The sequence below is a fragment of the Zootoca vivipara genome, chromosome 8 (genome assembly GCF_963506605.1).
Source record: "Zootoca vivipara chromosome 8, rZooViv1.1, whole genome shotgun sequence".
In the NCBI taxonomy this organism is placed as follows: Eukaryota; Metazoa; Chordata; class Lepidosauria; order Squamata; family Lacertidae; genus Zootoca; species Zootoca vivipara.
This window is the reverse complement of record NC_083283.1, coordinates 29,454,689-29,482,060: the sequence shown is the minus strand read 5'-3', so window position 1 is coordinate 29,482,060 and position 27,372 is coordinate 29,454,689. Positions and strand designations below refer to the sequence as shown.

General features: G+C 42.1%; 1 protein-coding gene across 1 annotated transcript in view; it reads left to right on the top strand.

Annotated features, from left to right (window-relative positions):
• Window positions 1-954: 954 nt before the first annotated feature.
• The window catches only part of ZC2HC1A (zinc finger C2HC-type containing 1A), a 30,469-nt gene continuing 4,051 nt past the window's right edge, over window positions 955-27,372 (top strand). Inside the window, exons 1-8 of the mRNA XM_035124926.2 lie at window positions 955-1,075; window positions 14,034-14,110; window positions 15,563-15,679; window positions 16,847-16,988; window positions 22,003-22,151; window positions 23,416-23,491; window positions 25,386-25,491; window positions 26,855-26,965. Coding sequence (XP_034980817.2) covers window positions 1,060-1,075; window positions 14,034-14,110; window positions 15,563-15,679; window positions 16,847-16,988; window positions 22,003-22,151; window positions 23,416-23,491; window positions 25,386-25,491; window positions 26,855-26,965 — 794 coding nt within the window. The 5' untranslated portion in view covers window positions 955-1,059. The remainder of the gene's footprint in view (window positions 1,076-14,033; window positions 14,111-15,562; window positions 15,680-16,846; window positions 16,989-22,002; window positions 22,152-23,415; window positions 23,492-25,385; window positions 25,492-26,854; window positions 26,966-27,372) is intronic.

Here is a 27,372-nt window from a genome sequence, read left to right as displayed (position 1 = left end):
AAACAGTAAATGGACAAAAGTAGAGAGATTCACAAAATGTTTAGAGGTATGAGTACCCCTGCATCCCCCCAGAAACCCTGAAGACTTGCAATTATTATTTCGCTATTGGAGCAGAGGGGTGGAAAACCATTTTCAAGGCAACCACATTCGATTGCAGGAAATATTGTGGGGCCACATACCAGCAGCAGGCAGAGACAGATACAAAAGTGGGTGGTGCATTGGGTGTGCCTTGTTACCTTGCACATTAGACTACTTTTGAACCACACAAAGCCCGCACACCTCTCTCCATCAGGGAAAGAAAGAGGCATTATCATAGCCTGTAAGCAGCACCTCCTGAAATTCCCTCTTCTATAGAACTATTAAATATGCACAAGAACCCCCGCTTTTTTCCTTGAAGCTGGTTTCCCCCGTGGCAAACCTCCTTTTAACAGCCATGCACCGCACTAGTTAACTCAACAGGTCCACGCCAGCAAAAAGCTGTGGTTTTGATTTCTTTTTGCCACGATGCTGCTGCTGCTGCCCCTTTACCCTGCCGGGGTGGGTGGAGAAAACCTCACACTTTTTCTCATGCCCTCCACACACGCCCTACGCGAATCACCCCTTGCAGAGAGAAAGATATTCCTGCGGAACATTCCTTGCATTTCTGCTCGTCACGCTGCTGCAAAAGACCGGGGAAAGGCTGCTGCTTCTTCTTTGCCTGTCATGTCTGCGTGTGAGAGAGGCCCTTCAGGCTACCGAAAAAACGTTGAGAAATAATCGCGGCGGGAGGTCGCGGGGAGGCCGCCCAAGCGCCCACGGGCTCGACCCTGCTGTGAAAATCACAGCCGGGCGACCTTGGAGGAAAATCCGAACGCGTCCCGGGCGACTCCGGAGGCGGCCCATCCCATCCCATCCCATGCGCACTGCGCGCGCCGCGCCGCCCACCTCCCCACCCCTCCTTGCGCGGGGAAGCCAATGGGCGCGGGGGAAGCTGGCTCCGGGGAAGCGGCCGGGTTGCTACAGCAGCGGCCACACTCGCGGCGGCGGCGGGGAGCTGGAGCCTGAAGGGGCGGCGGCGCCATGGAAGAGCTGGACGGTAAGGGAGGGACGCGAGGAGAAAAGGAGGAAGAAGGCCCGGGGAGGAGGCGGCTGCTGCAGCCGCTGCCTCGCCGCGCGCGAGAGGAGGCCCGAGCCTTTGTGTGTTTCTCCGGAGCTGGGAAGAAGGGAGGTGCCGGAGGGAGGCAAGAAATGGTGGCCTCTCCGGGAAGGCGGCGGGAGAAGGTCCCCCGGGAATGGGCCGGGAAGGTGGGCGCAAGCCGCCTGCGTAAAGTGCCTCCGCCTCGCCTTTTCCCCTTCGCCGTTTGGTGCGCTGCTGCTGCTCCTCCTCCTCCCTTGCCCAGCCCTTTCTGCTCCCTGTGTGCAGAACTCGTCGCCAAGGGGCAAGGCCAGTGCCAGGTTTACGTATAAGCTAGGCAAGCTACAGTATAGCTCAGGGCCCCGCTCTCTTGGGGGGCCCCAAAAAAATTAAAGGAAAAAGAAACCTGGATGTACATTTCCAAAATAGAAGGTAAAAAAGAAATAAAATAAAACCTACATACAGCAACAGTGTTTTGTGTGGTATGGACGTACTGTATTAGGTGTATAAATTACCATATAGCATATATTCAACACAAAAAATAGCGACAATTTGTTGACAAAGGGCAGCTGGACATGTAAAGGGTCCCATTACCTTCAGTAGCTTAGGGCCTCATCAAACCTAAATCCGGTCCTGGGCAAGGGCTACTGCTCAGATGGGGAGGAAGGCGGGGATGGGCTTGTTATTCTATGAAGCGAGGCTGACTTGAAGGGTCCAGTAGATGGTTAGTCCCAGGCAGGCTGCCCTTAGGTTCTCATGGATTTGCTTGGAAGGCTGCTAAAGCCAATAATAATAATAACAGCAACAACAACAGCAGCAGTGCTCGCCCCCCCAAAAAAATGTTTAGGGGTACTCTTATTTTCCTATGCATCTTGAAACACTTCCCCTCAATGAGGCCAAATTTGGATTCACAAAATGTTTAGGGGTGTGCGTCCCTCCAGAAAAAAAAGCACTGAACAACAGTAATAATATAAAAGAGCAACAGCAACAATGACTCTCCTATCTAAACCTGACAGGTTTTAAGGTCCGAGCTTCTCAATGTTATCTTCCTTACTGCATAACTGTGTTTTGGTGAATCTTGTTTCTTTGAAGGAGGGTGGGTGGGGATGATGAGGCCTTTACATGCTTTTTTAAAAAAAGCAATGCAAGACAAGAGGGGGAGGGAAGGGAGCTTTGAGGAGCATCGGAAGGGATTGCTTGTGACATGGAACGCATCACATGGAGGATATTGGCACAGGAAACTTGAGAGAACCATTTTTAAAGCAGGCATATACTCTAGCACCCGGTGCAAGTTTTATATTTCTGTTGCAGCAGTGGGAAATGCAAGAGGGGTAAGCTGGGTGGGTGGAAAGATAATTTCAGTGCCATTTGTGTGGAAAGGCCTAAAACCTTTTGGACTGGGAATGAGTCCTTTGCTGGCTTAGCATATCTCCCCCGTGGTGAAGTAGTGTTTGGCTGAGTTCTCTTGGCATGCCCATGTTTTCTCATTCCTGAGCAATGACCTTGTATGGCTAGTTTTGGCTGTGCAAGCTGAGCATTCATTGCTTTACTAAGCCTTTAATATATTGTTTGTTTTAAAATGTTACATGTATAGTAGTTCCCTCTACTTAGCTACTCAGCATTCTTGTCACGTTTAGCCAACAATATACTCATTTTAGCTGTGGACAGCTGACATTCTGAGGGTGATGACAGCATTATTTTGGGTGGTTTGTCGTCTGTTTTATTTTATTTTATTTATTTCACAGTTCTAACAATTGCAGTGAAGAAACGTTTTCCTGACATTGATAATCTTTCACACTTGCATGCACTGTGGAAGGAGGAGGTGATAGGTTTTGCTAAGAAAAACATTCAGATAACTAGAACTAAACAGTCTGACCTCAGTAAAGAATTGAAAATGGTAGCCCTTTAGGCCAAATTTCCACTTGGACTGCACTCCTCTGCTTAAAACCCATTAAAACTGATGCTCACTGAAGGATTCCAGTTATTGTCTTGAAGCTGCTTGCAGAAGCACTTCTGCATCTTAATTCCTGAAAACATGAGAGGAGGATTTTTGTATATGCCTACTCCTTGTTAAAGGCAAGATGTTCCAGAATTCTTGGCTTATGCAGGTCTTAATTTGATATTTGGGGTGTGTACACTGCTGCACGTTGGTTCTGCTTGCAAACGTCCCATAGACATCTGGTTAGCCAATGGGAAGATAGAGTGCTGGGCTATATGGGTCTTTGGCCTGAACCAGCAGGTGGTTCTTTTGTTCTTACAATTAAAAAGCCAATATTTGTAGTAAGAATAGCTGCATGGGAACAAAAACAAGGAAAGTAATTGAGGTAATCTGTGGTTCCTAGTTGAGAACCAAACAAACCAGCCATAGCAATAAATCATTAAGGGAGCAATCCTACTGCCAGATCCACCAGGGTGAGCAGGTTAGGATCAAGTGCCTTATCTCCCTCATCCTTGGCTCATCCAAAGTAAGTCCTGAAAAAGAGATTGGAGGGGGGGGGGCATGGCAGAGACAGGACCAGAGGGGCGGGGTCTGTATCCTAAACTCATTCAGCTTGGTCATGTGACCTTGCAATCTGGCATAAGTTAAGCTGGCAAAAAAGTATGGTGTAACTCAAACACTATTTTAAAGACTTGTTTTTCCTCTGCCAGCAGCAGCCCTGTGACTGAACAGAGTTTACATCAGCTTGCTTTACACCAGCTTCTTGTATAGAGCAGGCATCCCCAAACTTCGGCCCTCCAGATGTTTTGGACTACAATTCCCATCATCCCTGACCACTGGTCCTATTAGCTAGGGATCATGGGAGTTGTAGGCCAAAACATCTGGAGGGCCGCAGTTTAGGGGTGCCTGGTATAGAGGATCGCTACCTAAACCCAATACAACAGTACTAAAAGCTAACCAGATTACCATAGTTAAAACAGTTGAGATATACATCTAAGGCAATAGTTTCAGACCCAACATGATAAAATCAAATAACTTAAGCCATGCAAGTCACAGCACATTTTGTAGTAGCATAACTAATAGTCTTCTACATTACCTACTTTCACTCTAGTAGCCTCTATTGAGATTTAGAGGTGGTGAAAGGGGGCAAAAGAGTGGCACAGCCTCTTCAGGGGCATTGAAACCGTGGCCTCTCTAGTGGGGGATAGTTTTCTCTTTCATGTGGAAAAATTAACAAATGAAGTACTGCTATTATTTCGAAGTTTTAGTTGTTTCATGTATTCTAGGCATATGCATAAATACCCTTCAGAAAAGGAAAAAGAAAGGGAAATGTTTTGGCATTTTCAAACACCCCCCTACACTTTTTCAGGGCTGCCGCTCAGCTAAAAAAAAATTGTAGGTTAATTGTGAGTTTTCATCCATTCAATTCTACTGAAATATAAAACTGAATAAAGCAATGATTCCAAATAAAAAGGCTTCCTTTATTCTTCTTTTTGTTTATTAAATTTGTCAGTCATTTTATATTGCTCAGGAAACCCAAAGGGACTTACAACTAAGCAGAGAGGCAATAAACGTCACATAGATACATTAAAACCAAGAGGAAAAAGAAATACATTAAAAACATCTTATCCACTTTAAAAATTCCCCAAATAGTTAAAAGCCAAAGGCCTGGTTATAGAGGGAAGTTTTTGCCTGGTGTCTAAAGGTGATGGTAAAGGTGCATTAATGGGCACAATTCCCCTGTCTTCCAACAGAGGTCATACAGGGTGACCAAAGCAGCTTCTGTGTTAGAACCAAGCCTAAACCCCAATGGAAATGGATCTAGAACAGAGGTCCCCAGACTAAGTCTGCGACACCCTAGCCATCCGCTCCCGCCACCTGCTCTTAACACCGCGGCACAGCTGCCCACTTCCGGGTCGGAAAAAGCACTGGAAATAGCTTGTGCGCATGTATAAGCGTCATTTCCGGCGCACTTACAGGTTGGAGGAGGCCCATGGACATGCACACAAGCTATTTCCGGCGCTTTTCCACCCCGGAAGTGCGCCAGAAATAGTGTTTGCGCATGTGCAGGGACGTGCGCTCCCCCACCCTCCCGCACTCTCTCCAGCCCGAAGCCAGGTAAGCTTGGGGACCCCTGATCTAGAAAATCAGTTTTCTCCAAGAGTGCCTGGATCTGCTCTGTTACCTGGTCTTGGCTTTTAGGTGATGTATGTATCTTTTGCAGCAACACCACTTTAAGAGAGACGTTTCCTCCAGGATAAGAGAGAGAAAAGACTGATTATCTTATATGATTCCTGCCCCCGTGGTTAAGATGTATATATTGTGTATATGTGTATATATATATATATAAATCAGAGAAGGCTTCTTATTGAGTCAAAATACTCAATGATTTAATGTAAAACTTCAGTTTATTGCCACTGCCACCACATTGCTCAAATTTACCTAAGGGTGTCCCCTGTCAAGGAGGCCACAAATAGTCCTTTGCTTCACTTGTCGATAAGCACATTTTTGTAGCAATATACTTCTAGTGTTTCTATAATGGGTGTTTGCAGAAAACTGAAGATTGAAGTGTGCAGTGACAATAAAGGGTGGCAGAGTGTCTGCTTTGAATTTAGAAAGTTCAAGGTTCATTATCCAGGTAGGGGTGGGAATGTTTCCTCTTTGAAACCTCAAAGTTCTGAGCTGTATGGTCCAATGACCTGATTGAAGATAAGGCAGCTATGTTTATGTTCCTAGTAGCTGTTGCAATTAAGGAAGTTATTGCAAGATTTTCAAGGAGCTGTGTTGGAGAGGTGGCTGTAGTGATGTTAGCATTGTGGCTTCATTACAGGCTCCCGGAACGTTTCGTTGCACTGATGTAAAGTGGTGTGTGCACACTACATTGTTATCCTGGCTACCTATACTAGTCAGTTTTAAATACAGACCACACGTCATTATTATACAGAAAGGTGTCAGCAGCATGTCTAACCACCATCATGCCATACAGCCACTCAATGCAGTACTTTTGCACTTAAACACAGGTTAAGAGAAGGGCATGAGATCCCAAAGGGAAAAGGACAAGTGCAACATTTGGAAAGTAAAGCCACATGGTTCTGTCACACCAGAGCATTGCCTACTACCCTGAAGTAGTAGTAGTAATAACACTACCCTGGCATTCGATAATAAGAGATCTAGCAGCAAATCCAACACGTAATAGCTGGCAATAACAAGCTACAAGGGGCATCATACAGGAGTTGTATCTTGGCAATCTTCTAGGAGTACAGTTCAGTATTCTACAATGAGTTTCCCACAGGCTTCAGTAAACAGATGCGCACTTTCTCTTCTCTTTCTTGACTTGGTTGCTCATACGCATGATGATCTGTGATGCGCTCTTAGGGGTTGAGCTTCTTTGCCAGAGTTACGCTGCTTAAAAATAATCAGACAACTAAAACACTCAAACCACACATGTGCTGGCTATTCAGCCAATATGTGATCGGAAAGAGTGGGACATGAGAAATGGATGTAACTGTTCTGGCTAGTCTAGCACTGACTGCTCTGACTGATGGAGCTAGGATCTTCTGCTTCATATTGTGTTCTAGAACATTATTCACCAGTAGCTAATGTTAGAGAAGGGATTCTGCTATTCCTCGTTCTTTCAGCCTTTATTGACCATTGTCCGCGAACCTAGGATTAGAGAACAGTCTTAAGTACTTTCAAAATTGCTGCTGAAGTTTTCTGGGAAGGAAATTATAATAGGCTATTTATGGAATGTGTCATATTTCTTATTTAAAAACAAAACAAAAAAAACTTGTGGGACCTGCCAGCTGAATAACGCTTAGGTTGCAAACTCAAGCAGGGCCTCTTGATAACTAGAAATACAACGAATCTTAAAAAGAAGGTAGCACAACAGAAGAAAATTTAATCCTGTTGAAGAAATGCAGGTAATTGGACTAGTGCTTTCAGCAGTAATCTGCTAAGCAGTTTTGCCACAGATCATTACTGTTTTAATGATTTATCTCATTTTATTATTCTCTTTAGGGACTTGCTACTCTGTAGGGTATTCATGTGTGTTGAAAGATAAAGCTTATCTTAATATGAGATTAGTGCAGATTCTTGTTGTTGATTGTATGAAGAGCTTATTAGGCATATTGCTTCAATATTGCTTCAAACCTTTTTTTTAAAAAAAATGCCAGTTCTTTAATATATGTCTATGTAAAAAGGTAAAGGGACCCCTGACCATTAGGTCCAGTCGCGAACGACTCGGGTTGCGGCGCTCATCTCGCTTTACTGGCCGAGGGAGCCAGCGTACAGCTTCCAGGTCATGTGGCCAGCATGACTAAGCCGCTTCTGGCGAACCAGAGCAGTGCACGGAAACGCCGTTAACCTTCCCGCTGGAGCGGTACCTATTTATCTACTTGCACTTTGACATGCTTTCAAACTGCTAGGTTGGCAGGAGATATGTCTATGTAGAATAGACTAATTAACCATGGGGAATTAAACACTGGGTGGTAAGGTCTTCTATAGGTTTCCCCAATGTCGCCCCCCCCCTTATTTACAAAAGTGTTCATTGGAGTAAGATGACTAAAATGATTTATCAAGGTAGCTGATAAGTCATTGCTGTGTGTGAGAAAGCAAAAATACAGTGGTACCTCAGGTTAAGTACTTAATTGGTTCTGGAAGTCCATACTTACCCTGAAGCATACTTAACCTGAAGCAAACTTTCCCATTGAAAGTAATGGAAAGTGGATTAATCTGTTCCAGACGGGTCCGCAGAGTACTTAAATTGAAAGTACTCAACCTGAAGCGTACTTAACCCTAGGTATGACTGTAATATGAGGAATTTATGGCACAAAATGGTGAGCAAACCAGGTTATACACAATTTTATGTTTTTAAAATTAACAAAGCGACTTTCCATCAAGAACAAGGTACCTAACATCCTCTAGGCATTGTTGGGTGGAATCTACACACACTTAAAAAACGCTGTGAAAATTCTTTTTTTAAAAAAAGTTTTGAAAAACATATTGAATTTACCATGGCTCATCATCGCCATCTAGTGTCACATTTGTATATTGCACTTTACAACGCACTTAAAACGTTTTATTTGCGTCTGTATAGCTGAGTCCTTGGACTACAGTTCCCATGAGCCCTAACCATTGGCCATGCTGGGAGTGGTAATCCAAGAGCAGATGGAGGGCATCATGGAGGTCCGGACTAGATGCCTCTACATAATGCAACCAGGTGCAAATAACAGGGCTTCTTCCGTTATTTGTTTTAATCTATTTGCCTGTATTTGTGTTATAAATAAAACCTCAAAGCTCTTTATTTTTTAATAATTCTGTAAAAGAAGAAATTGCAGTAGGTACAAATTCTAATTCAGGGGCGATAGAAAATGTATCTCTTTGCTCCAGTGTTCAAAACTCCCATTGTTCTAGGCGCATTTTTCGACTGGGAATTTCATTAGCATGAGCAGTTTCTGAGCTCTGGGCGCAGTACTGCACCTAAGATTTCAGATTAAAACTAGAATGGAAGGAAAGGAGGACCTTTTTTCTGCCTCCCAGCTACTCTCTGAAGACTGGAGAAGAGACCCTCTTAATAATATTAGGGGCTTGGGCAGGGGAAGGACTAGAGCATGTGAAAAATGAACATAATATTTTAGACGTAGTTCATTCATTTTCAGCTTTGTATTATTATTATTTTAAAAGCACGCCTAGACATTCTGTTGTTGCGCCCATAATCTAGGTTTAAGGTGCCATTGAGCTCCTAGCTTTCATATCTCAGTTTCTAACACTGCTTTGCTCAGTTGTGAAAGTTAAATAAAGATACATTCTCCATGATTATGAAAGTTGCAATACCACCGTACTTCTTTTTTCTGTCTGGTTTTCCTTCCTATCTAGGTCACTACTGTACTTGTTAAATGTCACAGTCGTTTAAGGATGCTATAGAATTGGCCTTTTTTTTTTAAGTGATACTCTATTTAAAGCTTTCTCAGTTTCTGACCTTCAACTTTGCCTTCTAGTACATTGCAACTCCAGTCTTTATTTAAGATATTTTTACCTTGTCTTTTGAACTTATTTAGCATACAACAACTACAGTCAGAGCAAGACAGCAGGGAACACAGAACCACTAACCAGCATTTTTCTGAAGGGCTGAATTGGAGTCCAATCCAAATATTGTAATTGGTAGGCATGCTTGACATATACATGAATACAGTGCTTTTTTTCCCTTAAAAAATGTCCAGGGGTACTCTCATTCCGTCTGAGACTCAGGAAACACCATGACTGGAAATGAGGCTGCTATTGGGGGTAGCTACAGAACTGGCGATTCACCGTGCTAGAGAAGAAACCTGAAATTTTAATTTAGTTTCTTCTCCCGTTAGAGTCACAAAATGTTTAGGGTTATGCATATCCCTGTTTCCTCCCAGAAAAAGAATCACTGCATGAATATATCTGAAAGGTATGTAAAGATGATAAATGAAGATGCAGGATTGAATGACAATAGAATATTTATCTTTTTCCATTCAAAACATTTTCTTTTGTTATATACACGAAGGAAAGATGCGTTCCGATTTAATTATATTTTGGATTACTGATAGCTGAGTCAGGAAGTGTCAGCAGCATATTTATTCTTCTGAAGTCAGTACGAGGAAGCCAGCTTCCAATTAATGATCTTTGTGTCATTCTTTGCATATTCTTTTACAGCACTTCTTTGAGAGGTGAATTGCTTGATGTTGTAAAGGCAAATATCGGAAAATGCCTTGAAGCTTACATGCATAATTGAATACCACTGAAAGCTAGAGAATAGGGCCAGTGGTATCTTTTCTTTCATTGATCTTGTATAGACTCACAAGAGCACACAGTAGCAAGATTGCTGCCATTGATCTGCTACCCATGATAATCGGTTGAGCTGTTTGTAGACACACTCCGTTACTGTTCCACTGCTTCTGCAAGGCTGGATGTTCTTCCATACCTGATACATCCGTCTTGTGCGTACCCTGTTTCTCATATTTTAAGACATACCCATAAAATAAGCCATAGCAGGATTTTTAAGCATTCAAGGAATATAAGCCATACCCCGAAAATAAGACATAGTGATAGGCGCAGCAGCAATGCCGGCCGCGGCAGGAGGAGGAGGAAAAAAATAAGACATCCCTTGAAAATAAGCCATAGTGTGTTTTTTTGAGGAAAAAATAAATATAAGACGTGTCTTATAATATGAGAAACACGGTAGTTAATATCATTTTGGTTGTGTAAGTGACGGCACTTGAATAAGTGTATCAGTATTATAACATACCGTAGGATGTTATATGATGATGATGATAAGTAGTGCTTTGCTCATTGGAAGCAAAGGTGCATTAACAGCACTTGTCGTCTGCTGCTGTATGCAGTTTGAATGTGAAGTGGCATTTCTTTGCTATTATATTTTATAATATAATGTGAGACTTCCTGGTATGGCTGACCTGAGTCAAACCTAACCTCCATGCCCCCTTTTTCTTCGTTAAGTCTCTCAATGAAGGCTTACAGGATGTTGGATCTTATTGGTTGTGTAATCCAGCCTTGTAAATAAGATCACAAAAGTTACTAGCCTGCCCCCAAAATAATAATTACTAGAGACTCCTGCAGCACCGTGCTGTAATTCTATGCTGGGTGCAGAGTGGAGGGTTTCCCTCCTCTGGAAGCCAGCTTTTACTTCTGTGCAGGGTGCAGAGGAAGGATACATGCAATTCCAGGTTACCTGTGCTTCCCAGGAAAGTGCTTAAATATAAAGTTGACAAGCTTACTTTAGCGGAGGATACTTTTTAAATAAAGAAGCGTATTCAAGCTTGCAAAAGTTATGGCATGAAGTCAGCTCGTCTTAGCAATTTAGGAAGTGGCCTTATACACACTGAGTCATAAAACTAGTCCCTCTAGCTCCGTATTATCTGCTACACTGACTGGCAGCAACTCTCCAGATTTTTAGACTATCTTGGCTGTGCGTCTAGAAGACCTGCTCCCTGCCTTGCAGGCCTTTTTCCATGTGGTCTGGGAGGGCAGGGCCTTGACTGATTCCAGCTACAAAAGCTGAGTCTGGTAAACAGATTATTGGGCTGCGGCATTATTTAGCATGTTTTGTTGGGTAGGGGTTCTTGATGATGTTGCTGTTAATTTGTTGTATCTTACAATTCTACGGTATCTTGTGTGGAAATCGTTCAATTTCAGCTCCGAGGGCCTTCTGGCAGTTCCCTCACTGCGAGAAGTGAGGTTACAGGGAACCAGGCAGAGGGCCTTCTCGGTAGTGGTGCCCACCCTGTGGAATACCCTCCCATCAGATGTCAAGGAAATAACAACTATCTGACTTTTAGAAGACACCTGAAGGCAGCCCTGTTTAGGGAAGTTTTTAATGTTTGATGTTTTATTGTGTTTTTAATATTCTGTTGGGAGCCGCCCAGAGTGGCTAGGGAAACCCAGCCAGATGGGCGGGGTATTATTATTATTATTATTTATTTGGTTGTGTACTTTTTGGTCTTTTGTTTATTGTTTATGGCTACTTTGTTATGCCTGTAGTTTTATGTATGTTGTGAGCCACATTGAGCATGGTTTGGGCTTTGGAAAGGCAGCATACAGATAAAACGATTGATTGATTGATGGGTGGAAACAGTCTCCATAGGGAGGAACCCCTGTGGCTGTATGTCGAGAGGGTTCTAGATTATGAGACTGTGCAACTTTTCTTTCTGGTGGTCTTTTTATTTGTATTTTAAAAACCTACTTTTTAAAAAGTCCATGCATATATGGCCTTTATGGAAAAAAATAAAAAGTAATTGTTTCTTGTACAGTACATTTTAAAGGAATGTTCTGTTGCTCAGTTGGAGTACAAAGGAAATAATTCAGTTTCCTAATAGATTACCTTTTTTCTGTTGTAAATACAGCTGTAGTTGATTGGACATCTGCCAAGAACAGTAATTCACTCATATAGGGAGACTAAAAAAAGAGTAGTACGGCTGCAACAATACAACACTATTTGTTGAGTGTTCTGTAGTGCTGTACATTGTCATTATGCTATTAGCACAAAACAGAACCAGCGCTCACCTGGGCAAGGGAGGGCAGTAGCTCCCTTGAGCCCCATTTGTAATGATTCTAACTGACATCAAATCATGTGTCTTGAGCAGGCATCCCCAAACTGCGGCCCTCCAGATGTTTTGGCCTACAACTCCCATGATCCCTAGCTAACAGGACCAGTGGTCGGGGAAGATAGGAATTGTAGTCCAAAACATCTGGAGGGCCCAAGTTTGGAGATGCCTGGACTAGAGGGAAGGACTATATGCCAGTGTCGACCGGTCCTCCTGGCCTGGACGTTGTCGTTTACTCTGCTCTTGGATTTAATCTATGGGGGAAGCAGTGGGGGTGGGAGATGTTCTTTATCAAGAGAAGAGAGCCCGTGCCACTACTGACATTGGTGAGGAGTTGCTACTCTTGTCAGTGAGGCAATTGAGGAATTTGTAGGACCTTACATTTTTGGCAGAGTTTGACTTCCAGCCAGTATTGGGGTCGTTGAAGTCTGCCATAACAGACTTTTTGAATGTTTGGTAATGTGCTGTAGGAAGGTATCATCCAAGTCTTTAGTCTGGATTGGAGGTCTATAGCAGACACTCACAGTAAGGTCACTGTTGTTTTCCTCTCCTACAATTTTTATCCCATGCACTCTCAAACTGCATTCCTTGCTCTAAGTTATTGATTTCTTCACAACTGTACACATCCATTACATATAATGCTACTTCTCCTTCTTTCCTGTTTGGGCTAGTTCTTTTGAATAGGCCATATACCCCTCAATTCTTACATTCCAGTCATTAATATCATCCCACCAGGTTTCAGGAATGCCTATTACTGTAGATCAAATTTGCTATCCTGTATTGAGGGCTCAAATTCATCTTGTTTGTTTTCCATTCTCTGTGCACTGGTATAGAGACAACTGATACCATACCATAAGTCATTCCAGTCCAGCTACTTCCTCCTTGTAGTTTCCTGCCCTTTAAGAGGTTTCTCAGCAGAGGAACTTTTATAATATGTGGTTCTGATACAGTTATTGTGTATTGGTACATTATTTTAGCACATTGTCACAGGCAATTTTTATTGGGAATTTGGGTAATAGTTGATGATGATCTAATGAGTGATTTTATTGGGGGGGGGGAGTCCTCTCAACAAAAGGATCGTCCTGTATCTAGAGTTTTGCTGGCAATCTCAGTACAGAATCCATAAATGAAATGTAAAAGAAGGATGATAAGCTTTTTCTTTTTCTATTTTTTGCTTTTTATATTGTCTGGGTTGAAGTAATGAATAGTAATATTTAGACATTTGCTTGAAATACCAATGAAGGACTGTGGCCTTTTTTGCTGTCAGTATAGTTGATTTTGATGCTGCTTCATTTAAAAGGAACAAAAAGATTTGAATGCTTATCTAGTCATTGTTTTCTGCTGAACAGAAAAACACGGTCTTATTCAATGTACAAAACTATGCAACACCTCATTTATAGGCCTAGTTTCTGTTCATAGTTTAATTTTTTTAAATGAGTGTGTTTTCTGGTGGAGTTGTGTGCTAAAAATTATTTAATGATGTAGACAATTTCTTGCATATCTAGCCTCTTTTATTCAGCTCCTCCAAAATATTACACAGCAGTGCAGTTCTTCAGATACTGATCGATTCCATTTTATAACGGTAGGATTTCAGTGTTAGAAACTAGGGGCACTGTCCCAATCAATAATTAGATCACTAAAGACCATAGATTTTCACAGTTTTTTCTATTCCTGCTCATGGGAGGAAAAACCTTTTAATGTTCCCATGTGAGAAATGCAGATCATTTCAATCTCTGCAGGCAATTTTATGAATGGCTCCTGTGAGCTCTATTATCATTAAGGCCTGACTTTATTGTAGTTTCATTTTTAGCAATTTACAGAAAACAGAAATATAATTGCAGATTAAGAGTTAAGTAGGAATTGTCATGCCATAATGTATGTGTGTGTTGCTTTTAAGATAACGGAAGTGTGGGACAAGCTGAAGATCTTTTACCGTGCAAGATTTGTGGGAGGACTTTTTTCCCAAATGCATTAGTGAGTATAAACATCAGCTGACTTAAAAACATGTTCATGTCTAACCCTTCATTTAAAAGTGAAGCTATTGTGCCAATTTCAATTTGTTTTATTTAATTAAGTGATGGAACTTATATACTACTTACGGTAATTGTGACTACATATAAGCAGTTATCACTGGTTACAGACATAGATGGTTTTGTTTCCAATAATATAGGCTGCATTCAGACGTGGGGTTTATTGCCCATATTATTCAGATGTGGGGTGGCTGTGTTATAATATTAATATAATAATAATAACAACAACAACAATAGTAATAGTAATAGTAATAATAATAATTTTGTTATTCATAGTCCGCCCATCTGGCTGGGTTGTCCCAGCCACTCTGGGCAGCATCCAACACATAAAAACATAATAAAAATCAAACATTAATAGTAACTATCTGATCCAATATAAAAGTCACAATAGCTTTAAGATAAAGCAACAATCCATCAGAATCTAATAGTAAACAGTAAAATTAAACATCAGCAAATAATAATTACGGTAAGCAGTTACACTTAAAAAGGTAAAGGTAAAGGGACGCCTGACCATTAGGTCCAGTCGTGACCGACTCTGGGGTTGCGGCGCTCATCTCGCTCTATTGGCCGAGAGAGCCGGCGTACAGCTTCCAGGTCATGTGGCCAGCATGACAAAGCCGCTTCTGGTGAACCAGAGCAGCGCACGGAAACGCCGTATACCTTCCCGCTGTAGTGGTACCTATTTATCTACTTGCACTTTAATGTGCTTTCGAACTGCTAGGTTGGCAAGAGCTGGGACCGAGCAACAGGAGCTCATCCCATCACGGGGATTTGAACAACCGACCACAATATCAGCCACAATAAAGAATTACCAATCTATAATAAAAACAAAACAAAACAGCAAACCACAATGTATAAAATACCACAAAACATACATAACCATGTAAAAAGATCAAATTGAGAAACAAGACAAGTTATAAAAACTTTTTAAAATAAAAATAAAAATCCCTGACCATGAAATTGCAAGAAAATCACAACACAAAACTCATGATTTTCAAAGTTAACAGGGTTGCAAATGGATTTTTTAATGGAAACAATTAATATGGAAACGAGCACCGAACTTCATCTAGATTCCCAGGAATGACTTTTGTATCATGTGAATGATCACATAAAGGTAAGGAAATGTTGGGTACAGAGTAAAGTGTCATATGAATGCAGCCTTGGTCAGTATTAATTAATCTATTCATAAAAGTGCTGAGTACATTATGGGATGGATTTGCTTTTGAAACTTCAACTTTGTTTTATACTATTGAGTAAGGTGGGATGATGAAGAATACATACAAGTTTTAGCCTCCCAAGGGCTCCCTGCTTATTTGATGGGATGGCTAGCAGGAGGAGGGGAGGAAACCTGCGTTTGAAATATAAATGTTGCATTTCTTTCCTCTTTTACCTGTAGAAGAAGCATGTTCCTATTTGCCAAAGAGCTGCTAATAAAAAAAGAAAAGCATTTGACTCCAGCAGACAGAGAGCGGAGGGAACTGATATTTCCACTGTCAAACCTCTGAAGCCACGGGTAGGTAAAGGAGCATTAGAATATTCCCTTTTTTAGACAACTGTATGTGCATGGGCATGTAGTTCAGTTATTCGCTGCATGTGCGTGATGACTTTGGAAGTTTATTCATAACAATCTATGGGATATAATAAATCCAGAAGAGGAGTGGTAATTGCCTTAACCACATACATTGCACAATATCCCAGCTGGGATTAGATTTAAATATTTAAAAAGTACTGACTGTAAAATTAATATTGGATTTGAAGTATGTGGCATGATGGAAGCGGGAATAAATCAAGCTTGAGCATTATTACAATGGAACCTCGAGTTGCAGGCGTAATCCATCCTGGAGGCATGTCCGCAACTCTAAGCAGCCGCTATCAGAAGTGCTGCGCATGCGCGCGGCGTGATTTAGTGCTTCTGCGCATGCGCGAGCGGCAAAACCCGGAAGTAACCATACTGGTACTTCCGGGTTGCCGCAGGACGCAACTTGAAAAGACGTAACCTGAAGCGGATGCAACATGAGGTATGACTGTACTTAGAAGTACTTGTTCAACGACATTTGCTTCCTCCTTAGGATCACAGCCAGTGTGGTTATTAGGCTCTTCTGTTTTAAGGAGCATTAGTAGAGCCACTTTGTAAGTTCATAACAAAAAGTTTGTTTCCATTGGTTTTACTGGTACAGGATTTTGTTTGTTTTTTGGACATGCTGTTGTGGCATTAGCAGTGATTTTCCATGGACCAGAAAGGTGACTTATACACATGGCATTCTTTAAACAACAACAACAACACCAGACAGATAAGTAAATAATGTCAGTAGGAAAATACAGCCAAAAGAGTATGAAGCGATTAACCCAGTGTATAGGACCATGGAAAAGGTGCACATTGCTTCCACTTAGGTATACAGAGCTCTTATTTGGAAATCACTGTCAGCAGTGTCTAATGAAATATTAAATGTATTGCTCCTATATTTGTTTCATAACTGGTCTCGCAGCTTCCCTGTCAAAGGATCTAAATACAGCTTTTGTATAAACTCTGCTTATCTCCTGAAAAGCAACATTCCTTCATGGTTAAGGGAAGATACGTATTTAGTGGTGTTATATATAATATTGTATGCACAGCTGAAGAAAGCTCTTTTATCAAATGGTTAATATGTGTGTGTGTGTGCTGCTTCTGTTGTCTTCTTAGCCAGAGCCCCCAAAGAAACAATCAAACTGGAGGAGAAAGCATGAGGAACTCATAGCAGCTATACGAGCAGCCAAAGGGGTTGATCAGGTCCTTAAAGAAGGTGGAAAACTGCCGCCGCCACCACCACCTACTTATGATCCTGGTATGTAATGTGACATTGTGGACTTTAACTGCAACATCTGTTTTGTGCAATATGGCTAATGAATGGCTAGACAGACACATCCTGTCTCTCTCAAAGGGTCAGGTGTTTGGTCTGGTCATAAACAGACTTAACATACAGTTCAAGGCATTTCATTGCCTCAAAATGGGAGGGCAAGGAATTACTGTAATCCGAAAAAGCCTGCAGGCAAGGTAGACTAAGAAGGTGAGATTTACCTCTTAAATGCACAGATGAAGGGAAGGGGAACACATTCCCCAGTGGCATCCTAAAAAGAGCAGGGATTCTCCTAGGCCATGACAGAGCTTTCAGCTGGCAGGTTCAGGGGGTGACGGAACATAGAAACAGTCTTCCCAAGTGGCTGAGTGTGGACCAGTAAGTCTGCTCTTGAAGTCACACCCATTATAGTCTTAGAAATCTAATATTTAGTTATCTGTAGAAAGGGGCTCTCCAGGGGAACGAAAAGGGCAGAGATGGTGAAGCTACTTGAAAAGAGAGCCTTTTTACAATCAAAAGGTGTATAAAGTTTATTAAATAAACAAAATAAAATGAAACATTGTTGGTCGATTAGGAGTTTCGTGTTGTACTGATTAGGGATGTGGGGTGTGAATCTTTTCCTGCTCAGATTGCAAAATGGACTCGCCTGATCTGATCCTGGATCAGTGGTTCACTTGAAAAATTGCAGCCTGGTGGAATCCTTTGAGAGGCGGTTGGAGAGTTCTGTTCTGCCTCTGTTCATTTAAAAAAGAAGATTCCCCCCCCCCTTCTACAAATAGGGCACATCGTTTGCCGTAGCCTGTAGTGGTTAGCACGTGAGAGATTTTGCTGCTGTGTACTTTGAATGCACTTACAGCAAGTCCCCTTGTGAGGCATGGAGCTTGATGGCATCCTGTTTGCTTATATGGCAAAAAGCATCGCTGCCCCCACTGTTTACAGTGTTGAGGCCAAGAGGGCTGGGTGTTATACTTTTAGAAGTTTAAAAGAAAAGGGGGTGGGGAGAAACAAGCATAAAATAAGTTTCAGACTACCTTTTAAGTTCTTGTTATTATTATTTTACCATTTGTTTTCAGGTAGATTTTTTTTTTAAAAAAATATCAGTTAAATATCTACGAGTGACAGACGTAGTCTTGTCCCTTCTGAGAACTGGGACGGACCAGACTCTAATGGCTTCATCTGTCCATAGTGCTGATTGCATTAGGGTGGAAGGGATTATTGGCTTTTGCATGTCCTAGCAGAGCATCTAGTGTTAGGAACTCTTTCTTTTCAGTTCAGTAGAGGGTGGTGACTAGCACCGTTTTCTTTAGTCACTTGACCTTGTCAGTTTTGCACTTGCAGAGAAGGTAGAGACTGAAAATAAAATGGAGGTGTGGGACGAAATGGCGGTAACGTGGCATCAACATTTTCCACTTTCCTCCAGATGAGGGTTTTTTTTAAGCCGTTATGGCTGCAAAGATAGACTTCAAAGATACTGCTTAAGTATCTGAAACTAGGGAAGTTCTTGAATAAGTGTTTTATGTATTTGGGATTACTTTAGTGCCCAGCAAAGCTGAATACAGTGGAACCTCGGTTTATGAACACCTCGGTTTATGAATTTTCGGTTTATGAACACCGCGGACCCATCTGGAACGGATTAATTCATTTTCCATTACTTTCAAGGGGAAAGTTCGCTTCAGTTTATGAACACTTCAGTTTATGAACAGACTTCCGGAACCAATTACACCCATGCTTCAGTTTATGAACGCTTCAGTTTAAGTACTCCGCGGACCCATCTGGAACGGATTAATCCACTTTCCATTATTTTCAATGGGAAAGTTTGCTTCAGTTTATGAACGCTTCAGTTTAAGTACCCCGCGGACCGTCTGGAACGGATTAATCCACTTTCCATTACTTTCAATGGGAAAGTTTGCTTCAGTTTATGAACGCTTCAGTTTATGAACAGACTTCCGGAACCAATTGTGTTCATAAACCGAGGTACCACTGTATCACATTTGCATCTAGCAAAATCAAAATAAATTATACCAAGAATAAAATCACAGTATAAGCAATGAAAAATAAGTTATGCAGAATTTTAATTTTTTTTTCTTTTAGCTTGGGCTTCACACAGCCGTAATCTTGTTTTTTTCTATCTACAGTGGTACCTCGGTTTATGAACACAATTGGTTCCAGAAGTCTGTTCATAAACTGAAGCGTTCATAAACTGAAGCGAACTTTCCCATTGAAAGTAATGGAAAGTGGATTAATCCGTTCCAGACGGTCCGCGGAGTAACCGTTCATAAACTGAAGCGAACTTTTCCATTGAAAGTAATGGAAAGTGGATTAATCCGTTCCAGATGGGTCCACGAAGTACTTAAACTGAAGCGTTCATAAACTGAAACATGGGTGTAATTGGTTCCGGAAGTCTGTTCATAAACTGAAGCGTTCATAAACTGAAGCGACCTTTCCCATTAAAAGTAATGGAAAGTGAATTAATCCGTTCCAGATGGGTCCACGGCGTTCATAAACCGAAAATTCATAAACCGAGGTGTTCATAAACCGAGGTTCCACTGTATTCTCCTTCCCAAAGTGCTGTGACTGAATCATTCTTGTGTCAAAAATTGCAATGCTGGAAAAAGTTACTTGTCTGTAAGAGAAAGTTCTCCAAGCTACCTTCAGATCCTTGAGTGGTTTGGTGGGGTATAAATAATAAAATTATTGTTAGGCTCTCCTCTTTGCATTTTTGACTTTGCTTTGTAGGTAGGGTTGCCAGACTCAATAGAGGACAGGACTTCTGTGCCTTTAATTGCCCTGCTTCTCTTTTGAGTCTGGAAACCTTAAAGAGAAACCAGGAGACCATTTGCTTGGAAATTAAACAAAGGGTCTGCTGGTTTCTCTTAAAGGTTTCCAGACTCAAAAGAGAGCAGGGCAATTAAAGGCACAGTCCTGTTTGTCCACTATTGAGTCTGGCAACCCTGTTTGTAGGAGTATTTTAATGGCACTCCGATATAATCTGGAAAGCTTATAGTTAACCAACAGCTGAGTCTGCTTGCTATATATTTGGTTCCCAGTAAGTTTTGCTGCATCTTGTACAGGCGAAGGATGAGTCAGCAGGAATAGTGCTTGGAGTGCCAGTGACAGAAAATTCCAAGAAGTCTAACAAAACACAAGCTTGAGCTAATTTGAAAGTGTATTCCTTGCCAGTGATGGCAAAACCTCCTGTGTTTCTCCTTTACTGTGAAGTGTGCTGTGTTGTCTAACAGAAAGTTTCCAGTTGGTTAAAGGCCCTAAACATGGTCAGAATACCTCCCTGTGACTTACTTGCTGGTATTATTATTATTATGATGATGATTATTATTGAATTTATATACCACTCTGTACCCGGAGGTCTCAGGGGCAGTTCACAGAATAAAATAAAAGTATAATACAGTACCACAAAATACATAATCAAAATAAAAAGAACAACCCCCCCCAAAAAAAAACCCCACCACATTTTACAAGGGCATAGGATGTCAGTCAAATCAACCAAAGGCCTGTTTAAAAAGGAACGTTTTTGCCTGACACTTAAAGGTGTATATTTGCTATATATGTTGAGATTTTGCAATCACTCAGATCTATTCCGGCTGGATTTCACATTGGCCACAGACTTTGTATCGGAAACATCCAATGCATTAATCAGTTGTGTGTGTTTGCATAAATTCTAACTTTCATCATCTGAAGCTGTAGGATTATTGGGAAGGGCTAACATAATCGAATCCCTGTGACGGGGTGAGCTCCCGTTGCTTGGTCCCAGCTCCTAGCAGTTCAAAAGCACGTCAAAATGCAAGTAGATAAATAGGAACCGCTAGAGCGGGAAGGGACCCAGGTGGTGCTGTGGGTTAAACCACAGAGTCTAGGGCTTGCTGATCAGAAGGTCGGCGGTTCGAATCCCTGCAACGGGGTGAGCGCCCGTTGCTCGGTCCCAGCTCCTGCCCACCTAGCAGTTCGAAAGCACGTCAAAGTGCAAGTAGATAAATAGGGACCGCTCCGGGGGAAGGTAAACGGCGTTTCCGTGCGCTGCTCTGGTTCACCAGAAGCAGCTTTGTCATGCTGGCCACATGACCCGGAAGCTGTCTGCGGACAAACGCCGGCTCCCTCTGTCTATAGAGCGAGATGAGCGCCGCAACCCCAGAGTCGGACACGACTGGACCTGATGGTCAGGGGCCCCTTTACCTTTACCTTTACAGCGGGAAGGTAAACAGCGTTTCCATGTGCTGCTCTGGTTTGCCAGAAGCGGCTTTGTCATGCTGGCCACATGACCTGGAAGCTATACGCCGGCTCCCTCGGCCAATAATGCGAGATGAGTGCGCAACCCCAGAGTCGGTCACGACTGGACCTAATGGTCAGGGGTCCCTTTACCTTTACCTATTACCTGCTTGCTTGACTCCTGCCCAACTTGATTTGTTAAATCTTGACTGAAGACAAGTTGAGAGGTGATAATCTCCCTTCATTGCCTGTCCCAGTAGTTGAAGTGGTGGCGAAACCTTTATAGAAAAAGCATATTCTCGGTCCCTTAGGGTTAGGAGTTATTTGTCAATCTCCAATTTGCTATTTTGGGATTAGGTGGTCAAGCAGGCTCCAGGTACGCCTTCTGCATTAACACTCAAAAGCTAGACTTGTATTGTGCTGCAGACTTCTTTTAATGGTGATAGACTTCTCTATCACTTGGACCTGCCTCCTTAAAAACAAAGACCCATTTGCTTTTGGCTTTTATGTGCATTAAATTTTTTGGGGGGGAAAGGCTTTTGAATGCTGATGGCTTCAGTACTCACAAATCTTCATTGATTTTTACTGACTTGCTGTTGATTTTTAACACGTTTAAATTATAATGCTGTTTCAGATATTATAGCAGTTTATGTTTTCTGTTTTTATTGTCATCCGCTTTGGGGGTCTGGTCTAGAGTTAAAGTTGGGATAAAACCAGAGTGACTAAAGTAACAAATAATCTGTACTGTTCTTTGTGTCTCATGAATTGCTGATGAATATAGATTATATCCAGTGCCCATATTGCCAGAGAAGATTTAGTGAAAGTGCAGCTGATCGGCACATCAATTTCTGCAAAGAACAGGCAGCGCGTATTACTAATAAAGGAAAAGTGGTTACTGATTCTAAAGGGAAGCTTCCCACCCGAATGCAGGTGAATGATTATTATTTACTCAGATGAAAAATAAACCCTGCCAGAAGTTACCTAATTCCATACTGGGGATCATCAGGAAAGGGATTAAAATTTTAAAAGCCATTAGCACCACACAGTTATACAAACCTATGGTGCAGTCACACTTGGAACACTGCATACAGTTCTGGTCACTTCCCCCCATGAAGGATTGTAGAACAGGGAAAGCTTCAGAAAAAGGCAACTGAAATGGTCAAGAAGATGAAGCAGCTCTGCTATGAGGAAGGTGACAACATTTGCAGCTTTATAACTTAGAGGAAAGGCAAGTATTGGAGGACTTTATAGAGGTGTATAAAATTATGCATGGTGTAGAGAAAGTGGGTAAAGAAAAGATTTTCTCCCACTTTTAGAATACAGTTGTACCTTGGAAGTTGAACGGAATCCGTTCCGGAAGTCTGTTCGACTTCCAAAACGTTCAGAAACCCAAGCGCGGCTTCTGATTGGCTGCAGGAAGCTCCTGTAGCCATTCAGAAGCCGTGGAAGCCCCGTCGGATGTTCCAAAGAACGTTCGCAAACCAGAACACTCACTTCCGGGTTTGTGGCGTTCGGGAGCCAAAACGTCTGAGTACCAAGGCGTTTGTGATCCAAGGTACAACCGTTCTAGAATTCATCAAAATCCAATGAATGTTGGAAATGTCTGTATTGCTTCACACAAAACATAGCTAAATTATGGAATTCGCTGTTAGGAGAGATGGTGGTAACCACCAACCTGTATGTCTTTAAAAGAGAATTAGACAGATTAATGAGGGACAAGGATATCACTGGCTACTAGCTATGATGGCTGTGTTCTACCTCCACTATAAGATTCATGCCTGTGTGTACCAGGTGCTATGAAATGCAGGTAGGGAGAGCTCTGATGCACTCAGGTTCTGCTTCCCAGGAATGTTTGGTTGGCCACTGTGAGAACAGAGTACTGGATTATATGGGCCTTGGGCCTGATCCAGCACAGCTTTTATTTTCTTATGAACATATAAAAAGATGATCACTCAGCCTTGACTTAAATCAGCATTGGAATATCTGGTATGTACATTGTCTTTTTCATAGTAATAGGTGGGTAGACGCTAGATTTTCCTGGATGAAGTGAAAAAACCACAGCATTTCAAATCCTCTTTTTAAGGTACATTTGCAAACACCCCATGAGATACAGAGCTATTGATCATTACAGTATTTCAAGACATGGAACTGTATGACTGAGCTGTTCAATGACTGGTTTTTGTGTCTGTTTCAGTACAAGTCGCCACCAGTAAAGAAGATGCCTCCATCAGGAATAACGCCACCAGCCTCATCACGCTTACCACAACCAAGTAATGTCAATAAAATTGTTATTGTAGTTGCATATCAGGGATGCATGAATAAATACTGTATTGCCTCAAGGCTAATAGATATAATGGCTTGGATCCTGATTTTCTTTCCATGAATGGAACACAGCTTTCCTGCCACCCCCTTTCCTCTATTCCTGGGGGTTGAGGGATCCTTGGTATGCTATTACTTTATGTGAATCAAGGACCCAAGCCATTGCAATGTGCATGCAAACTTCTGTAGTCTTCAGGAGGTTGTTGGTCTGCACCTCCCATTATCCCTGGCATTTGGCCATACAGACAGAAGCTAATGGGAATTGCAAACCAACCACATCTGGTTTTCCCACCCCAGCTCTCCCATGGTTTATTGGTGTTTATCTTCGCAGCTGAAGAATTTCAAGTTGAAACAGAAGGCCAATGATATATACCTTCCCATGGAGCTTGTTACTTGCAAATGTTGCTACAGAGTTCAGTAGCAGGATTCATCTCTGATATGTGCAGACATCCCTGGGGAGCTGCTGCCAGTCAGTGTGTTGAGCTAGATAGACCAGTGGCTCTGTACAGTATAACCAGAAGGTGATTGAGTGAATGCTTTGAGGCTGCCTACTGTGATAAACTCTTTGTGTTCTTCTCAGTCACCACATTTTAAAAGATAAAAGATTTATTTTATTGCTTTAAAGGTGAGATGTAGAATCTTGAAAACAGTTGTGCAGTGCTTTCAGGCCTGTTACTAAGGCAGCATTACCTCTAGGAGAGTAGGAGATGAGAAAAAGGTACGCTTTCGATTCAGTGTACATTGCCTCTCCTGCCTTCTTGTGTTGCCTGTTGTGGTTGCTTCTTGTGGCCATTTAAAACTACACAAAGAAACTATGATGCTTGTTCGCCCTGACCTGAGAAGAACATTTCAGTGATTGGGTAGGAAGATGATGTATCAAACAGTGGGGAATGCTGGAAAACAGGCAGATTTAAAAACAAAACATTTGCATGGCTCTGTAAAATACATTAAATTATGACTTGTAGGGCGGCTAGCCTTGTTTGTGGTATTGACTTGCTTCCTGAATAATGAGTCAGCATGTTCTATTGCATAGAAATTTGGGTTTGGATGGGGAAACCTGGCTTGAAATCTGGTTGGCTATTATGAAAAATAGGATGCTGAACTAGAACTGTATTTTTTTCTAATACAGAAAAAGTATTTTTATGTTCATAGCCCCCACACAGCCTGAAGTCTTCTGGGTAACCCTGGGCAAGTCATTATCTTCCATGATTGCCCTGCTAAGATGATACTAGGCAGTTACAGGGTCACTTCGGTGCTCTTTATAGTGATTGACTCTGGACTTCGATTCTCTCTGCCTCAATTCGCGAATGCTTTGTTGCTTTCTCGGTCAAAATCTGCCCATCCTGAAGTTGCTGTTTACTCACAGCAGGGGAAGGTTGGGGAGACTCACAATTAAGGTACTTCACTGGGACTAATGCATACAGTCGTACCTTGGAAGTCGAACAGCTTGGTTCTCGAACATTTTGGCTCCTGAACGTCGCAAACCCGGAAGTGACTGTTCCGGTTTGCGGACTATTTTTGGAAGCCGAACGTCTGACGGGGCTTCTGCAGATTCTGATTGGCTGCGGGAGCTTCCTGCAGCCAATCAGAAGCTGCACTTTGGTTTCCAAATGTTTTGGAAGTCGAATGGACTACCGGAGCGGATTCCATTCAACTTCCAAGGTACGACTGTACTTTGGAGGAGGTGGCATGGGGAGGAGGATAACACCCACCCAGCCAGCAGTACTGCAGCTGCAATCCCATTTGTCAGCTCTGGCATCTCCTCAATTCAGTTTCATGCTGTGAAGTAAGAATAATGTAAAGCTGCTAGGCACAGAACTGATGTTTCCGTGTTTATTTAAAAAGGTACACCTGCAAATAAAATTCTGCCTTCAAGTGTGCCAGCGGGAAGTAAAATCCAAAGTTTGTCTCCAGCTCATAAAAACTCAACAAGGACAATCCCCCAAACAGGGTAAGTACACATTTAACGCTGTACGCATAGTATTTAGTAAACACATTTGAATACTTTGTCCTTTGTGGTGGTTGCTATGTAAAACAGTGAATTTTATAAATACGGTGAAAACCAGTGCAGCACAATAATATTTTGTTGAAAATCGCTAGGTTGAAAATCAGTTCGTCTCACACAGATTCTCAGGTGCTGTATCAATCAACATATTCTGTATATTGCGATTACTGAAAGTTTGTGTGGTAGAAGCAATGGAGGAACATCAGCAGGAAGCTCTTGATAGTCATTCCTAATTTGGGCTAACGGCCCCAAACAACTGCATATTTTTCTCTTGTACTCTAGGTGGCAGTATTTGATCTCTGCATGAAAAGCAGATAAACTATTAGCAGCAAGAGGGTTTAGGGCTTATATTTGAAAATAAATGTGACAGTTAAAAGAATGCTATGCAGAATATGTATGTGGCTCTGGTGTATTTTGAATTTAGTACTGTATAATGTTTGCTTGGGGCTGCTTACCTTCTGCCCTCTCATTTAGTTGAGCTTTGTTTTCCCTGTTTCTCCTTTGTTGTTTTTAAGTCTCTTCATGTTTAAAGGGGAAGAACCAAATCTAAAGTAGAGATGTTTATCTTTGGACAGTACGTCAAGCTACTGAACCTGGAATTGGTTTAAATAAATACCTATGAGGGACTTCAGCGTATGTGAGAGTCTAGTTTGTGGTTAATTATCTAACCAGAAAACGGAACCAGACAAGCAGCTGCAATCACCTGCCCACTGGAGCCCAAATGTGCAAGAGCTTCTCTGTTCACCTCTGTTGGTAGTAAACTGCTTTGAACATGAATGCTTGGAACTGCCTCTTCCCCACTGAAGTTAATGGGGAAGCCTGCAGAAATTGAATTTCATGGGCACATCTAAGCACCTCTAGAATTTGGGATCAGAGCCAAATAATTTAACATGGCAAACGTTTGCATATCAAAGGTGGAAAACTACTCCCAGCTGGCAGGCCAGATCCCAACCTCTCCACCCAGGGTGCCATTTTGACAGGTGGGTGGGGCCAGCCACCTGTCGACCACCTGACATCGTGATGACACCAGTGACAGTTCTAAATGACAGCACACCTTCAGGAGGGAATGTCCTACTGCAGTTGATCCCAGTGAAACTTGTTGTCAGAGCTGATTTGTTGTTTAGCATGGTCAGTGAACCCTAATGCCCCCCTTCACACCCCAAGCACCAGTCCCCACTGGCAGCCCTGCTACATACAGAGAGACCTGTGTGTGCACAGCAGCTTATTGTGTGTTGACACTGAATCGAACCCTAAGCTTTTGTTTGCTTCTAAATTCTGCCTAATTGACTGAATTACTGTTATCTTTCAGAGGGTCCATGAAATCAAGGACAGTTGCACCTACTAATGTGGCACGGAATGCTGGCATAGGTATGATGGCGAACAAAAGAAAATCTTATAGTACTGAAAACTACTCAAACAGGTAATTAATGATTTTTGCCTTTCTGGAAGTATTTATGGCTTTCATATATCTGAGGATTAATGTCATTTTGCGGGGGTGTTACAATCACACTTAAAAAACAACAACAACCCAGCCTAGGCACTTGATTGGGAGAAGGGGATAACATCACGAATAAATACTGAAGGAATTCCATTCCTTGGAATGGAATACTTAAAAGAATCACAGGCACGTTTGGTGTGGACATGAGAGGGCCTTCTCAGTGGCTGCTCCCAGACTTTGGCACTCCCTTCCTAGAGAGGCTAGACTAGCTCCCTCCTTGTTGTTCTTCGGCCGGCAAATGAAGACCTTATTCCAACAGGCTTTTGGGAACTGACTGTTTTTTAAGGGAAAGGATTTTAATAGTTCTGTGCTTTTTTATTTTTTACTAT